At 50.9% G+C, this 17455-nt stretch overlaps 1 protein-coding gene across 5 annotated transcripts in view; it reads left to right on the top strand.

The window, feature by feature from the left end:
- UROS (uroporphyrinogen III synthase) overlaps positions 1 to 17455 on the top strand; it is a 48339-nt gene that overhangs the window by 28905 nt on the left and 1979 nt on the right. For 3 of the 5 annotated variants that reach the window (XM_008057985.2, XM_021712310.1, XM_021712311.1), the window contains 4 exons: positions 7683 to 7763; positions 10153 to 10238; positions 11211 to 11309; positions 13977 to 14198. In XM_008057985.2, the coding sequence (XP_008056176.1) occupies positions 7683 to 7763; positions 10153 to 10238; positions 11211 to 11309; positions 13977 to 14114 (404 nt within the window). In that variant the 3' untranslated portion in view covers positions 14115 to 14198. Of the gene's footprint in view, positions 1 to 7682; positions 7764 to 10152; positions 10239 to 11210; positions 11310 to 13180; positions 13281 to 13976; positions 14199 to 17455 lie in introns of those variants that run through there. The other 2 variants (XM_021712313.1, XM_021712312.1) reach the window with 2 other exon arrangements.

The following is a 17455-nucleotide window of genomic DNA, read 5'->3' as shown; positions in this document are numbered from 1 at the left end:
ATCCACTCACCTCGGCCTCCCAAAGGCGCAGGATTACAGGCTGAGCCACGAGCCCGGCTTGTTTTTTTTCTTTATAACCAAAAATGCATCATTACACCAATAACTTCCTTCACGTCTCTGTCTCCCGCTTACTGGCCCCTTTCTACTTTCTTTCCTAAATCCATAACTTGAAATAACCTTTAAGTAACCTGTGAATTAGACAAAGTTTATTCTCTCTCTTTTTCTTTTTTCTTCGTTGCCAAATTAATTTTACAAAAAAATTTTTTTGTCATAAGTAGGTACCCAAATTGCTTCTAATCAGACAGTGTCTGTCCTAAAGGACGGTCAAATGGCACAGACTTGTTATTTCCCATATTAAAACAAAAAGCAAAGACAAAACAGACGAGTGCATACAATGAAACCAAGGGGTTATGCCAAAAGTGTAAATGAGGTACAGCCACCTTCCCTGACATCTGCAAATGGCTACTAAAAGCCCAAACAAGAAGGGATTGAACTCCTGGTTTACTCTCTGCAAATAGCTACTATCTGGTCTGACTTATCTACGAGTGCATCTGCTCACAAAGACAAAACAAGCAGAAACAGTAAATCCAAAAGATATCCCCAAAGTACAAACGAGTCTGCAAATGGCTATTAAAGCCCAAATGAGAAGGGGTTAAACTCCTAGCTTATGATTGGTCTGACTTACCCACAAGTGCATCTGCTCCCAACCTGTGTTTTCTCACCAGTCACAGAGGGACGTTGACCTTGGTCAACAGGTACATACCTCGGAGAGTCTCTGAGCAAAAAGGGCTTTGGCAGCTGCAGGGAGTTTTCTTGGGACCTGCCAGCTGCAAGGAGCAAAGTCCCAGCAGTCACCAAATTTGTTCCCAGATAAAGTAGTCCAGCTGCTTCCCTCACAGTCAATTGAAGACCACAGGCAGAGTCTGAGAGAAAAGGGAGTTGATTTCAATAGCCAGGTTACAGGGAGAAGGCTGGTATCATTACCAAAAACCCACTCAAAGGTCGTGCAAGCTTACTTCAGTATTTATACTTAAATTCCATAGCAGCCAGGCTCGGTGGCTCAGCCTGTAATCCCGCACTTTGGGAGGCCGAGGTGAGTGGATTGCCTGAGCCCGCGGGTTCGAGACCCGCCTGGGCAACTTGGCGAGCCCTCGTCTCTACAATAAATCAAAAAATTAGCCAGGTGTGGTAGCGCGTGCCTGTGGTTCCAGCTACTTGGAAGGCTGAGGCGGAAGGATCATCAGAGCCCAGCAGGTCGAGGCTGCGGTGGCCGGGAGCAGCCACTTCCCTCCAGTCTGGGCGCCAGAGTGAGACTTCAACTAAAAAAAACAAAAAAAAATTCCATAGCTGCTCACCCACCCCCAAGGCTAAATTTATAAGGCCTATGGGTGTTTTCAGCATAACTCAGCATCTCATGCCAACATTTCCTTATATGTGACCACTCACAGTTTAGAGTAACTTTGGAATTTACAACCACGGGGACTTGAAACCCTTTGCACTCAGATGTCCCCTTTGAGGGGACATTGTAAATCTAGCAAACCACTTGGATGTTCTCTCTCAGGGGTCATAAAGAGATTGCTGGTGATTATACAGGACAAAATGACAGCACAAATTTTTTTAAAATGTATGTTTTCAGCCGGGCTCGGTGGCTCAGCCTGTAATCCTGCGCCTTTGGGAGGCTGAGATAGTGGAGGCTGAGCCCGCGGGTTCGAGACCCGCCTGGGCAGTGAGACTTCATCTCTACAATAAATAAAAAAAAAAATCAGCCGGGCGTGGTAGCACATGCCTGTAATTCTGGCTACTTGGAAGGCTGAGGCGAAAAGATCGCTGGAGCCCAGCAGGTCGAGGCTGCGGTGGCCGGGAACGGCCACTGCACTCCAGTCTGGGCGACAGAGTGAGACTCCAACTCAAAAAAAAAAAAATGTATATTTCCTTGAAGTTTTCCATTTAAATTGCATGAAAAAGCAAAGAGATGGAACAGTAATACTGAGGTACTGTAAAAAAAAAAATCAGCTGGCATTCATAGAATGTGTGAAGTGCTTTCACAGTGGTGCACAGCCTGGACAATAGATTACATATTATCAGTGTGGGAGGAAGAAAATGAGACTGTATTGTCTGCTGGAATAGATGTCAAACAAGTTGCTATTACACAACATGTATCAATGACCCTGCAGCGTGTGTGACTGTTTCACACATTACCACATGTTAGAAAAATATAAGATATAAAATGTTGATTTTATTTGTCATAAATAAGTTCCTCAATGTCCGAATTTTCATTATAAGCCAAATATTACAATGAAATAGTTTCAATGCTCTACCATTTAATATGAAGTGATTCATTTTTCCCTAGTTTATAAAAAAGTATGGTCAAGTTGCTGGGAGGTGATCCACAAGAGAGATGTCTCTGAGTGCAAAGGGTTACATTTTATAGATCCAGCAGGGATGGAAAGTTACAGCAATCAAAGAAGCTACCTTGGTACATTTAGATAAACAACTTCAAGTCAAACATGAGAAATGTAAAAACCCCAGTTCTCAGAGCCTTGGCCTGTTAGCACTACTAGGATCCATTTCTACCTACAGAACACTTCAGACACCACATGTGTGTGGTTTCTCCTCACACGAACAACCAGTTTGCCAATGTGTTCCAGATGCCAGCTGAGTGTCCTACAGCTTAATTCAAATCTGACACTACCCAGAGTTAGCACAGACTACAGAGTTTAAGGGCTCAATCTTACAAGACTGCCCCCCACTTTAGATGCAAGTATTGGGTGATCAGGGTACCAGCACTCTGGCTAGAAATTGAGAATTCCCACAACCCCATACTCGGGTTCAATAATTTGCTGGAATGACTCACAGAACTCAGGGAAACATTTTACTTAACATTTACTGGTTTATTATAAAGGATATAATGACACAGAGGAACAGCTACATGAAGAGACCTCCTCAGGCTTTAGCTATGGCCCAGCCCTTCCAGTGTTGGGAGGAAAACAGAGAGGCCGTGGCACCAAAGCCATCTGAGGAAGTACGGTTTATCAGCACTGGCACAACTCAGCGGGCTAATGCTCCAAGGCTGAGCAACCCGGAGAAAGAGGAGAGGGGTTTTATACGTTAGTTTAGGTAAGGGAGGGGGTCAGGTTGTATGGCTTTCCATTTTAATTTGTAATTTACAAGGTGGTATTTAGCAAAACCAGATTTTCAAAGAACAAATTGTCTCCAGGGTATCCATGACAAGCAGGGGTTGTAAACAGTAACTTCACAAAGAGGATGTGGGGGTAAGACTGCGAATTGGTTACTATCTTGGTTACTATCTTGCGCCTCCAGGAAAGTGCCTTGTGGCTATTTAGTTTTCTCAAGCCTCGTGTCTATCAGGTTTGGAGCCTGCAGGTTGATCTTTTTTTTTTTTGAGTTGGAGTCTCACGCTGTCGCCCCGACTGGAGTGCAGTGGCCGCTCCCGGCCACCGCAGCCTCGACCTGCTGGGCTCTGGCGATCCTTCCACCTCAGCCTTCCAAGGTCTCTATTTTAATGTGAATGCCTGTCAGTTATGGCTAAACTTCAAGGGAGGGGCATAGCGAGTGTTGCCTGACCTGCCTTCCTTTCATGGCTGAAATTCAGTTTTTCAGGTTTTGGGGGGTTCCCTTGGTCAAGAGGGGAGACATTCAGTTGGTTGGGGGTGCTTAGGATTTTACCTTGGTTAACAGCTCCTTTGTGGCTTCCTGTGAAATGTTCTGGACTATGGATTACTGACAGCCATTTTCTTCAGCATCAGCCTAGACATGGCAGTGACTCACTTTTTTGCAGTCAGGTGTTGAAACAGCTGCCGAGAAGCCAAGGGCAGTGGATCCAGCCGTCCCAGTCAGGGTGAGCACTGGTCGGGCTCCACACTACAGAGCCGCAGCCCAATGGGGTCACTGCTCAGGTCATGGAGCTGCACGCCAATGTGGGGAGCTTCGCTCCAGAGGCTGGTGCAGAACTCAGCCTGGTCCAAACAATCCCGCTCCGGGCTTTCGATTTCTGATGTTTTTAGGGAGTCATGGTCATAGCATTAAATGGTATTCAAGCCCTTCCTTTAAAAATGTAGGGATAAATGTAAATGGTAGGTCTTAACGTCCCCCGTGGGATTAAGTGCCAGGGTTCACAATGAGTAATTTGTGGTTCTGTGGGCGGGCCGATGATAAGTGGCTCCTGCCTGTTTCCAGGGAAGAATTGAGCCGTACCCACAGTCGATGCATTTGTTCTGGAAGGAGACAGAAGGAAACCATCTGAGTCATTGCTCATTGGAAGACCCAGGACCATCAGGCTGATGTCCTTGCTTTGGAAGTACAAGGCAGCAGGGATCAGTGTCACTTCTGAGCTGTCACAATGGTGTTTCAATTAACTGACTCCAGGCTTAGTTGGGTAGATATTAACATTCTGCCCTTATCTGGGAGAATACTGGTCTGCATACTTTGCAAAGCCTTTGTTATTTCCTTTAATTTATTACCAGCCTGAATGTGGGTCCTAATAAGTCCTCCACACGCAATTATAATATCCAAATAAAAATCCCTGTTGACTATTAATAAGGGCCTTCACCTTGGTTTTACCAAGGCATTAATGGTTTTTCTCCCTCGGTAAACTTTGAAAACGATAAAAATCTACTTCTGATGCTTGTAGTAAACAGGCCAAGTCATACGACTGCTTATTTATTTTAGTTAACACCTAATAAGTTAAATAAGCCTTTGTGACAGGCACTATTATAAGTGCTTAACTCATTTAATCTGATAACTCATTGTTCTGCTAGATTCTCCTTCTTTCCAAATATCTCCACTAATGGAAAAGTAATTATAAGTTAGATGGTAAAAAGCAGAAGACAATAGAGCTTTTTTTTTTGAGTCGGAGTCTCGCTGTCACCTAGGCTGGAGTGCAGTGGCATGTTCACAGCCACCACAGCCTCAGACTTCCAAGTAGCTGGAACTACAGGCATGCACCACCACGCCCAGCTAATTTTATTTATTTATTTATGTATGTATGTATGTTTTGGTTTTGAGTTAGAGTCTCACTCCACCGCAGCCTCAACCTACTGGGCTCAGGTGATCCTTCCTCCTCAGCCTTCTAAGTAGCCGGAACTACAGGCTCACGTGACCACACCCAGCTAATTTTTTTATTTATTGTAGAGCTGAGATCTCACCATGCTGCACAGGCTGGTCTCGAACCCGCAGACTCAGGCAATCCTCTCGCCTCGGCTTCCCAAAGTGCTGGGATTATAGGTTTGAGCCACTGCACCCTGCCTTTTTTTAATTTATTGTAGAGATGAGGTCTTGCCAAGTTGTCCAGGCTGGTCTCAAACCCCTGGACTCAAGGCGATCCTCTTGCCTCTGCCTCCCAAAGTGCTGGGATTACAGGTGTGAGTCACTGCGCCCAGCTAATATAACTTTTAAAAAGAGATAAAGAGTTCAAGGCAGACAGATTGCATTGCAGTTTATTTGAAATGTCCTCCTGAACTTGGACAGCCTTGGCAGACTTGCTCAACTTTTCTTCCAGTCTCCTATCAGCCTCCTTACCTTAATTAGCCACAATTAAGTGTCCACTGACTGTATGAGCTGATTCTCACAGCAGCTCCTGGGGTGGGGAAATTACTGTAGACCTGAAAGTCGTTAGAGTTTTACAGATAGGCACATGGGCTTCAATAGGATGACATTTTCAAAAGTGAGTCATATTGTCGTAATCACCTTCAGTGACTATTTATTGACCCCCCTCAGCTGCATAGGAATCCTTTGGATTTTCAACTCTATTACGTGTCATCTGCCCAACAGTCCAGAATTCCAGGCCTCCTTCCTGTTAAAGAAATGGAGAGCAGAACCTTCACGTTCCGCAGTTCACCATTTTTGTGTCAGCTTTATCCATGGCATTGCTCTGTTTGGGTTGAAAGTTAGCCAGCGTTAACCATTGCATTGACCTGTTTGGGTTGAGAAAAATCCACAGACATTAAGCTCATTCCAAAAAGGAATGGGTTATTTGTCTTAGACTTTTTGAAGAGGGGATTAGCTCTCAGGAAATAGAGTCGCAATAGGTCTCGTCTCAGCAGCAAAGGAGGACTCAGCCAGAACATTTTCAAGAGTTCCTTCTTTATGCGGTTACGGCAGTTTCTTTCCAGTGAAGTCAGCTGAGCTGATTGAATTTTCGTGGACCCTGTGTGCCTGCACAGGCAGGCTCTCGACTAGGCATAGGTGGTGAAGATAGAGACGAGGACCCATCTGTGGGGAATGAGCAGCTTAAGATTTTGCTGGCCCTTCAGAAGAGATCCTGTGAAGGGGAGATCCTTGAATCTTCCACAGGCCCCTTGCATGCCTTTGGGACTGAGCATGCTAGAAGGTTGGATTCTGGTTTCCTGCTGGATTCCCACCGCTGCCCCAGGAAGAGCTCTGGCCCTGGCATCCTACGCCCCTCCCATCCCAGACACCCACAGATGATGGTGTGGGGGTGAAGGAGTGGGCTTAGGGGAAGAAAACAGCACTTGAACTTGGCTTTGTCTCTAGGAATGGCATCTACAGTACAGGAAACATTTCCTCACGCTGGAAAAGAGAAATCGTCAGGCATCCATTATCGGTATTTAATAATTTCCCAGTTCAGTGTGTTCTTTTATGTTGGTACTGATATTTACAGAGCAACTTAAATAAAGGAAACATTCACCAATGTGTAGCTCTTACACATCCTTGAAATTAAGTAGCCTGCAGTTATTATTGTTTCCCTTCCGCTCGGTGGAGTTGGTGCTGGATGGGCACAGCTCGTTTTGCTCCTTCGTCTGACCGCCGTCACCAAAGAAGATGTGTTCGGAGGGATCTTTTGGAAGTAGAAAAACACATCATGTTTGTGCGTGACCAACACCCATGAACATTACTTACATCTGATGGACAGATGTGGGAGAAGATGGTTCTACTCAAATGCTTTGTTTCGCACTTGGGGAAGGTGATGGCATCTGACAGTCCGTCAGTTTTGCTGGTTGTTGCAAATCGGTGCTCAAATTACATGCCGTCGTCACGATTTTGCAAAGAGCTCAGGGCCGAAAATGCCCTTACGTCTTCGCAGAGTAGAAACATGTGCCGTTCTCAGCAGGCTTGTCTGTCCGGGGCCCGCCATCAGCTCTTTGGGCACCTGGCCTAGGGGCTGCTGGCATGGCTGGCAGAGGAGTGAGCGGTGAGTTTATCTGTATTGGAGGTGGCTGCACAGCCGCTCGGGTTGCTGGGCCCTGCTGCCTCGTGAGTGTGAGCTCCGGCTCATCCCGGGCCTCCTCCGGGGATGAAAGAGGTTTGCCTGAGCGCCAGCCCCTGGCCTCCTCTGTCCCCTTTCTGACACAGTGCAAAACCTGCATTTTAAGGAGTGACTGCAGGTCAGGGAGCCACTCCAGGATCAGGGGAGCTGGGAGAACGTGATGACAGCAGCCCCTTGTTGTGTGGCTGTTTGTTTTCTGAGCTTCTTTGTCACATTACACCTTAATGATCTTCATACAACAGCCCTTGAAGTTCAGCAAGGTAGCAGTTGCTCTCCCCATTTACAAATGCTGGAACCAAGTCCCAGAAGCAAAGCTGGGCCTGGAGCCCTGGGCTGCTTCCTCCTCCCCTGGGTTCCCCTCCTCGTGTCCCTGGGCACGGGTCCCACACCCTGACTTTTGACAAAACCTTTACAAAATCTGTTTCTTTGTTCACAGGGGAGTCGTCAGCACTGCCTCTTCTCTTTCCCTGTGGGAGCCTCAAAAGAGAAGTCCTGCCGAAAATGCTCCAGGACAAAGGTGACTAGCATGCTTTGACGGCATCTGTCTCCTCTCTGGGATCCTCCAAGAGCCATCGTGGTGATGGGAATGGGTAGCCCTGCAGAGACACAGGGAGAGCAGGCCTGGGGTGGATAAACCAGCCCAAGGGATGGCAGAGATATTCCTCACATTGCGCGTGGACTGGAATCTGCCTTTGCTTGCTTTGGATCTGCTCTTCTCAGCCTGCCTGGCTCAAGCTAGGTGCACACAGTGTGTCTCTAAGCCTTCCCCAGGAGGACAGGGGTGGAGGTGGCCCAGGGCAGAGAACTGAAGTGCCTGAACCTTAGAACCACATATAGGAGAAAGTCTACAAGTGTAGTTGATCTTACGGTGGCCTGCAGCACCTGCCAGCTGAGCCCTACAGGCCTGCTCCAGCTGCATCTGCTGAGGCTCCCAGCACGATCTCTGTCTAGACCAGCCCGTGCCTCTGGAACATGCCACAGCCATCGACGCAAATGCCTTAGCTGTTATCTGTGCTTTTTTCTGTCACATAGTGGTCTGGGAGCAAGGTGATTCAGCAGTTTGGAGTACCAACTTTAGGGTGAGCTAAAAACAAAGTTGAATTCTGCTTCTTGCTGTTTATTGCTGTGTGAACTAGGATAAGTGAGATTCTCTCTCTGTGCATCAGTATTCTTACATGTGAAATGGATATAACCATAGTAACCTACTGCACAGTGCTGTTCTGAGATCATGTAGAATGATGTCTTGTTCTCCAAAGGCAAGTGCTTCACAAATCAGTGCCTGTTACATTCTCTTCCATTTTTCTTTTTTTTTTTTTTTGAGTTGGAGTCTCACTCTGTCGCCCAGACTGGAGTGCAGTGGTCGCTCCCAGCCACTGCAGCCTCACCCTGCTGGGCTCCAACGATCCTTCCGCCTCAGCCTTCCAAGTAGCTGGAATCACAGGCACACACTACCACGCCCGGCTAATTTTTTGATTTATTGTAGAGATGAGGTCTCAACAGCTTGCCCAGGCGGGTCTCGAACCCGTGGGCTCAGGCAATCCACTCACCTCAGCCTCCCAAGGCGCGGGATTACAGGCTGAGCCACGGAGCCCGGCTTCTTCCATTGTTTTAAACCTCTAGCGATCCACATGAACATATGACCCATGATGATCTTAGACCTTGTAACTGTTCTCTTCTGTATTAAAATAAAGCTACGTTGTATCTTTTCTACCTAGAATATCATATCTTCTAAATGCTACCAGGAATAAAGGCAGAGGACATTGGGTAAAAAGATCAGCAAAATCACAGAAGACACTAAAATAAAATAAGAGAAAGCTTCGTCCTAAATATGCTTAAAGAAATCATATGCAAATCGGAGCTTTGATATTTCAGTTTATTTCTTTAGTTTTGGGGTGGATGAAATGGTGATAGGTTGCTGTTTTATGCAGAGATTATCTTGGTCTCTTCTGAGAGTGTCTTTCCTATCCATTTCTTTTTCTTTTTTTTTGAGTTGGAGTCTCACTCTGTTGCCCAGACTGGAGTGCAGTGGCCGCTCCCGGCCACCGCAGCCTCAACCTACTGGGTTCAGGTGATCACGCCTCAGCCTTCCGAGTAGCTGGAACTACAGGCACGCACCACCACACCCGGCTAATTTCCAAGTTGCCTGAGCTAGTCTCAAACCTGTGGGCTCAGGCAGTCCTCTCACCTCAGCCTCCCAAAGTGCTGGGATTATAGGTGTGAGCCACCGCGCCTGGCCCCATTTCTTTTTCATAAACCCGAGGTTTCAGTACTTTTCACCTACCGTATGGCTGCCTCCAGCAAATCTATATATGATAGAAGTTGTGCCAGTCCCTTCAGTGCCTCCCCTCATCACCAGCCCTGAAAGCTCCTGGGAATATTCAGAGTCACTGAGCCGCACAGAGCCTAATCTGTTCCTCTCCAGGTGGGCACCCTGAGGCCAAGAGAGAGGCCACACGGCCCGTGGAGGCAGAGCTGGGACGCAGCGGGGGCTCTGGACTCCTGGCCTCTCCCAAGAGCTGCCCTTAGGCTGCATTTCCTAGCATCATGAGTCCTGTCTGTGTAGGGTGTGTGGAGTGACTAGGGATAGTCCTGTGTGAACACACCCGCACAAATGTGGGAGCAAAAAGCATTTGTGGGTGTGAACAAAGGTTGTGGTGTCTGGACCCGTTGTCCCTTCTCTGCCATCTCGGCTCCCTGCCACGGGGGCTGCTTCGCGGTGTCCCGCAGGGCTCAGAGGGCCGACTGAGGCCTCTTGCCCTGAGTCCGGCCTCCCAGTTTCCGAGCTGCCAGTTCCGGGCAGGCTGGGCTGCTTTGGGAGGGCACCACCCACCGTGCTCTGCCATGGCGGAGGCGCCATTGTGCTCCCAGCGTAGTAAAGTCTGTCTCCTGGTTTGGGTTGTGCCCAGGGATTCCCATGGAAAGCGTGACAGTCTATCAGACATTCCCACACCCGGGAATCCAAGGGAACCTGAAGAGCTACTATTCCCAGCAGGTATGTGGGGTTTCTGGGAGAGCTGTGACAGGGTGGGCACCTGGGTGGCAGAAGCATAGGATATGGGCGTGAGCTCACCGGCGTTGGCCCTGTGTGCGGTTCCACCGTCCCCAGCTGTGTGACTGAGGCACACATGGAGCCTTGCCGAGGCTCCATTTCTATCTCCGTGAAACGGAAGTAGACCTCTCTAGTAAGTTCTTATACGGGGTAAAGATTTACACAAAGCTCTTCGTGTGGCTCCCAACGTACAAGCCTGAGGTAAGTCATGGCCTGAAAGTTGTCCCTTCTCTTCCTCACGTGGGGGCAGAGGCTGGAAAGGGAGGCTGGGCCCGTTGTGGGAAGAGCCTGTGGTGTCCACTGAGGAGTCTGGATCGACGTGGGGAGTGTGGGGGGAACCTCTGGAGGCCCCAGGCCGGAGAATGCGTCTTTCTTGCTTAAGTTGATTGATGTCTTCAACATTGACACGCAGTGAGGCGTCGCCCTTGACTCTCCCAGGGCAGGCTTCTGAATGCCTTGCCTGGTACTTGAAGGCCTGTCAGGACAAGCCAGACGCAGAAAGGTCACACAGGCTGGCCTGTCTCCTGCCTGCTCTGCTTCCAGATGGATGGCATGTTGGCGGGGAGCCCCCACGAGCTGACATGTGATCAGTGCCATGTGACTGCAGGAGCTAGAGGCACCGTCCAGAATGCTGGGCATGTGGGCTCCACGGTGCCATGTCCTCTAGCCAGGAAGACACGGACCTGAGGCCTGGCAGAGAGACCCCTGAGCAGTGCCAGCCTGTGCCCGTCAGCAGCTTCTTACCAGAATTCTGCCCTGTTGGCTCAGAGAATGCCAACATCACCCAGGAGCCACTCGTTTTGTAAGGCCCCCTAGGCTGCCTGTGGCTTGAGGAGTTGATGCCGATTAGCTAGAGGAACATTCTCTCTCCTCCATCTCACGGCAAGGGACTGTTCTTGTGTTCTCTTTCTGCAGGGCGTTCCAGCCAGCATCTCCTTTTTCAGTCCCTCTGGTGTTGCATATGGTCTCAAGCATATTCAGGAGCTCTCTGGGGATAGTATTGAGCAAATTAAGGTATTTCACGATGGGCTTGTGTGCGTTTTTATCTTATTTTATTTTGCTCTCTGCTGATTATCCTAGGGTTTCCATGCCAAATCAAAGCATCCTGGCCTGGCAGGCACCCTGATGGCTGCTCCAGAATTGGAGAGAGCGCGCCACTTCCGGGCTGGGGCTCCTGTACAAATCGCCTCGCCTCTCTGAGCTGTGTCCTCATTTGATCAAGCACTTCTGGGCAATAACTAATATAATCCTCATGCTCGTCCAGGGGTGGGTACCCAGCAAAAGTAGCCAGTTGTCCTCATAGAAGTGAGGACAGTGAGACCCAGAGGGGTTAAGCACCTTACCAGAGTTATTTGGAAAGTTACCGGAAGGCCCAAGACTCGCACGTGGGTCACCCGGGAAGAAAAACAATATCTGAATCTTTTGGTTACAGGGATTAAAGAGTGCTTAGCATCATAATTGGCACACAGGGAATTCTTCCTGCATACTGGAAGTTGGGACAGGTCATGGGTCTCATCTCTCTGTACCATGCTGCCTCTCTCCTGGACCTAAAGTTCTCACCACCCCCTGCTCCCCCCACACCAAATCGCACGATGCCATGAGGTGTCTGGACAGCCTGGTGGTATAAACATAAGAACTCACCCCAGGCTTCTTAATGCCTGCCTTCCTTGAGGGAGAATAAAATATGGATGGAATTGTGCAGGTCTAAAAGCACAAATGGCTACTTGTCTGTGAGGTGGCCATTTTTATTTCTAGCGGTCACTAGCTGGTAGTGGCAGAGCTGATCGCCGAATGTGGCTGGTACACTCGCTCCCCATTTGGTGCCAGTGGTGAAGACAGAACAAATAAACAATTAGCCGGGCGCGGTAGTGCACGCCTGTAGCTCTGGCTACTCGGAAGGCCGAAGCGGAAGGATGGCCAGAGCCCAGCAGGTCGAGGCTGCGGTGGCCAGGAGCGGCCACTGCACTCTGGTCTGGGTGACAGAGTGAGACTCCAACTCAAAAAAAAAAAAAAAGGCTGCAGGGGAAAAGTCACTGTGTCACCAAACTGTTGAGACCCTCTCTTCGGCTGAAGTTGTGTTTGCCATTTGCTGGTTGCCAGCTTCAAGGAATTTCTTTTTTTGCTAGATATTGTTTTCAACAACTTCAGTGATATATAATCATTTACTGCGTTTTGTTTTATCCTGAGTTGGAGGCCCCACTCTGCTGCCCAAGCCAAAGTCGCAGCTCACTGCAGCCTCAGCTTCTTGGGCTCAGGCGATCCTTCTACCGCAGCCTCCTGAGTTTGTATCTGTTTTTTCTCCTGTTACTCGTGCTTTGGATGTTGAAACCAAGAAACCATTGCTTTAATTCAGTATTTTGAAGATTTACTCTTGGGTTTCTCTCCAGGGGTTTTAGAGTTTTGCCTCTACATTTAGGTCTTTGATCCATCTTGAGTTCATCTTTGTGTGTCGTGTGAGGGTGAGGTCCAGCACCGCTTTTCTCCCCTCCGGGAGTTGCCTCCACAGTGGCTGCATAGCGGGGTGTAGTGTGGGCAGAGGGCCAGGAGCTCGGGCCTCTGGGACAGCAGCCTGTCACCTCCCATTCTGACCCGCCCCATAGGAGGGAGCGTCAAGCTCAGAGCGTCCGAGGTTGTGCAGATGTGCGGCGTCTTGTCAGCGCCGCTGCCACCTGGCCTGGCTCTCCATGTCCGGGGAGGGACGATGAAGGGGTGCGTCAGGTGAGGGTGCCGCTGTCGGGTGCTCCCCTGCTCCAACCAGGTGCACGGCCCAGTTTCAGTCCGGGGAGAGCAGGGGTCTGGGGACCGCCTCTCTGCCGGAGGCTGCGTGTTTTCTCATCTCACCCCACACGAGCCCAGGAGGCAGGGGTGATTGTTTCCTTTTACAGATGAGGAAACTGCGGTGCAGAGAGGATAAGTGACTGGTCGTAGCAGCTGGGAAGGAGCAGAGTCAGGAGGATAGCAACGTTCCATCTCAGGAGAGGCTCTGGCGGGACCCTTGATCAGGGTGCTTGATCAGGGCAAAGCATCCTGCGAATGAGGCCCAGGCCATGGAGCGGCTCGCTTGGAGCAGTGGGGACAGGGCCGGCAGCCGCACTGGAGGTCCCAGAGCATGTCCCTGTGCCTTGCCGAGGGGTTCACACCCGTCACCTCATTGAGTCCCCACAGCAGCCCAGCAAAGAGTCCCGTTACCCCTTCTGCCTTCCAGTGAGGAGGTGAGACCAGAGAGGACGGGCTCCATGCCAAGGCCACTGTTCTGTAGAGCTGGGATTTGCACCCGGCCCTCTGGCCCCAGAGCCCTGGTCTCGATAGTTCTTCTCTCCTGGGGGATGGGCCATGGCCTCCCCCGATTGTGCCCAGGACTGTCTGCAGCTGGAGCCTCTGTGGGAGCACCGCACAGAGGCAGCCACAGTGGCAGGTCCCTCGTGTGTCTGCCCCACCGGAAGCTCGGGAACAGTGTGCTCTCGCTCAGGGTGGCAGAGAGGCTGTGATGAGATCCCGGAAGCAGAGGCGTTTTGCAGACTCCGAAGCCAGGCTCGGACCGGGTGGTGTTGCCGTTGATACGAGCACGTCCCAGGAGGAACGTCCAACAGAAAGGCTGGCTGACAGCCCTGCACACGTCCAGCTGCCTGCCACCACGGCCCTGCCGGTGCCGAGATTCTAATCTCTCTTCTCTGTTGACAGTTTGCAGCCATCGGCCCCACCACGGCTCGCGCGCTGGCCGCCCAGGGCCTGCCTGTGAGCTGCACTGCAGAGAGCCCCACGCCACAAGCTCTGGCTGCTGGCCTCAGGAAGGTGCTTCAGCCTCTGCCCTGCTGCTGAGTCCGCCTTCCTGGGCTGGGCTCCTCCTCCAGGGTGGAACCAGGCACCAGCCAGGGGCTCTTGGGCTGCCACGGCCACGCTGCTGCCTCAGGCCTGATGGAACCCCCTGGGGATCGGGGACCAGGACCCGACCGAGGCCGGCATCACGCCCACGTGCACATGACTGCCCTCCACGGAAGCCAGCTCGGGCGCTAGTGTGGACCCAGGCTGGCACCCAGCCCTGCAAGAGCCTCTTGTGCACCGCGGGAAGGAAATCCAATAAACCACACTGGCGACTTGTGCTTACTGAATGTGCGTTGTTACTTACTGTGTATCGTTCTCGGGGCGAAGTTTTGGGAGGAAACAGATACGCCACCTCTGATAACCAACAAATCTAGTATGAATGGGAACATTTGCTGTGTATGAAGTAGGTTTCTTCATGCTCTAAAAAGGACCTTGTGAGCTGTGGACACTTGTAATTCAAATACACAGACTTGCTCTCCTTCAAAAACATAGCTGCGACATTGGATTGCGCCCATCTGATCCCCCTGGTGCCTGAGGGGCTGGGGAGGTCACTGTCTGCTTGGAAGCGGCTCGTCTGCAAATGCAGCGCCCTGCAGAAAGGCTTTGAAAATCTGTCCCCAGGCTTTATTCCCGCTTAAATCTGGGCCTGGAACGTACACTGTGCTGGATGAAACTTGGGTTCATCTCGGCTGCGTGTGGACGGGCGGTTGGGGGAACGTCTGTGCTACCCACGCCTCTGTCTCCCTGAAAGATCAGGTGGAAGGTGTTTGGCTTCATGCACTTCACCTCCATGCCTCGTAACAGCCCCACGGAGGGGACTTTCCCCTCATTCCCATCTTTCTGGCGGAGAAACAGGCTCAAGAGGTAAGATGAGCCGGGCTTGGTGGCTCAGCCTGTCATCCCAGCACTTTGGGAGGCCGAGGCAAGTGGATTGCCTGAGCCCGTGGGCTCGAGACCTGCCCGGGCAACTTGGCAAGACCTCGTCTGTACAATAATTCAAAAGCTGGCCGGGCGTGGTAGCACGTGCCTGTAGTTCCGGCAACTGGGAAGGCTGAGGCGGAAGGGTCGCCGGAGCCCAGCAGGCCGACGACACTCCAGTCTGGCGACGGAGTGAGACTCCAACTCAGAAAGAAAGAAAAAGAGGGAAAATGGTTTCTCAGGGCCACAAAGCCGGTGAGCGGGCAGGACCAGGACAAAATTAAAAGGGATTTACGAGCATAAGCACGGAGACCCAGGCCCGTGAGAGTCGTGAGTGCCTCACGACAGACTCTCATTAGTAGGGAGAGAAAAACCCAGGGATGATTGGTTCTCAATCCTGGTGGGACGGGGCCAGAAATGGTTGGAGGGGCTGATTTGAAGCTGGATGGCGGCGGCGATCACACGACCACCGTCCCAGGGGGCCTCAGTGAACTCATTCGCAAAGCCGAGGATGGCCGGAGCCCAGGAGCCCGGGAGCTGGAGGCCGGCCCCAGCAACGTGGTGAGACCTGGTCCCGGCCACAAACAAGCAGACCGACAAGAGGTGGGGAGGCAAAGGCGAGGAAGCCCGGGCGGCCTTCAGAAGAGGGCGGCAGGGGAGAGGGGGAGACTCCTCTCACAGCCCGAGGGGCGTGGGCCGGGGGACAGGGACGGGCCAGCCGTCGGCGTCCTCGGAGCGCCCCGCGCCTCGTCCCACACCCCACGGCGACCCGAAGCGACTGTCCCGGAGGATGGCGCCCGAGATGGGGCCGGGCGGGGCGCGGTCTCCAGGTGGAGTCTGCGACGGGGGAGCCGGGGAGCGCGCCCGGGCGGAGACGGGCAGAGGAGGGAGCCACGTCGGGGCTGCCGCCCAGGGGGGAGAGCCCTGGCGTGGCCGCCTCGACGGAGGCCCCGAGGACACATGGCCGAGGGGGTGCAGACCGGCTCTCGAGGGGTCGGGGCGGGAGGAGCCCAGGCTGGGAGGACCCGGGGGGCGTCGGGGGCAGACGGGCCACCCAGCTGGTTCCCTGCACACCTCAGAGCCCCCGCTTGCTGGAGGGGACACGTTCCCAGGCACCGCCCTGCCTTCTGTGGACTTGAACTCACGAGCCACGTGTGGCGACTCCGACAGACTTGGAATCACAGCTCAGGGCCCAGGATGTCCCGTGTCGCCGCGTCCCCGGAAATGGAAGGTCGCCGACGCGTTGTGTCGCATGCAGGTTATGGAGAAAATAAACCCGCAGGAGTCGTTTTCCTAAAAACTCTTAAGGGAGGAGATGACCGGAAGAGTCAACAAGGCGGCCCCGCATCCATCACTCGGGAACAAGAGCCGCTGATGCTCAGCAGCACGTGTGGCCAGCTGGAGTAAGAACTGCATTTCTCAGCCTCCCTTGCGGGCAGGCATGGCGGTGCGATTAAGTTGTAGCCAAGACAGTGTAGGCAGAAGTGAAATGTATGCCCTGGCACCATCCTCCTCCTCATTTCCTGGAATGTAGATGCAAGGGCTGGAGCTCCAGCAGCCAGCTTGGGCCCTGAGATGACCTTGGGAAAAGCAGCGTCGTAGAACAAGATGACACTGTGGAACACAATAACTGGCCCGACTCTGGACTTCCAGAATGTGAGAGAAATACCAACTTCTATCTTGTTTAAGCCACTGTTACTGTGAGAGCTTTCTGTTGGAACCAAAGCTAATCCTAATTGGTAAAATAACCAAGCAAATTGGTAGGCTAAACATCAAAGTAAACTTTTTCAGAGTTTGAATAAAGTGTTCCCTTAAGAAAATCTTTGGTTATTGGAAGTGTCTCATATACTAGTGCTGAATCTTTTTGATTATTAAATACAATCAATAATTATTCATATTAGACTGTGTTTCCATATTATCTATAGATCTGTGACCTGTGTAATTATGTGAAGTGTTTCAAAAGCAGCTGAAGCCAAAAGGCAAAAAGACTTTTTTAATGTCCTTTTCAGCAGCAGAATCCTTGTTTTAAAAAAAATATTGCTAAAACCTACAAAAACTACAGAAATATATTTGTTCTGACAACTGTTCGAACTTTTAGTCTTATTGGTAAGCACTCTACTGCTTGGAAGATATGCACAGTTCTTACAGGAGAAATTCACATCTTCTATTTTATTTATCTCTGCATTAAGAGTGACTTAAACGTTTTTCTTTTTTAAAAACAAAATTTATTTTAGAGACAGTCTCACTCGGTCATCCATGCTGGAGTGCAGTGGCATAATCATAGCTCCCCGTAGCCTCAAACTCCTTGGGCTCAAGAGAGCCTTCCGCCTTAGCCTCCCAGGCAGCTGGGTCTACAGGCGTGCACCAACATGCCCAGCTAATTTTTCTTTTCTCTCTCTCTCTCTTTTTTTTTTTTTTTT

Source organism: Carlito syrichta, unplaced genomic scaffold, assembly GCF_000164805.1.
Source record: "Carlito syrichta isolate Samal-C Ts95f unplaced genomic scaffold, Tarsius_syrichta-2.0.1 Scaffold303179, whole genome shotgun sequence".
Taxonomy (NCBI): domain Eukaryota; kingdom Metazoa; phylum Chordata; class Mammalia; order Primates; family Tarsiidae; genus Carlito; species Carlito syrichta.
The sequence above is the reverse complement of the archived record's forward strand: the minus strand, read 5'-3'. Positions and strand labels throughout refer to the sequence as shown.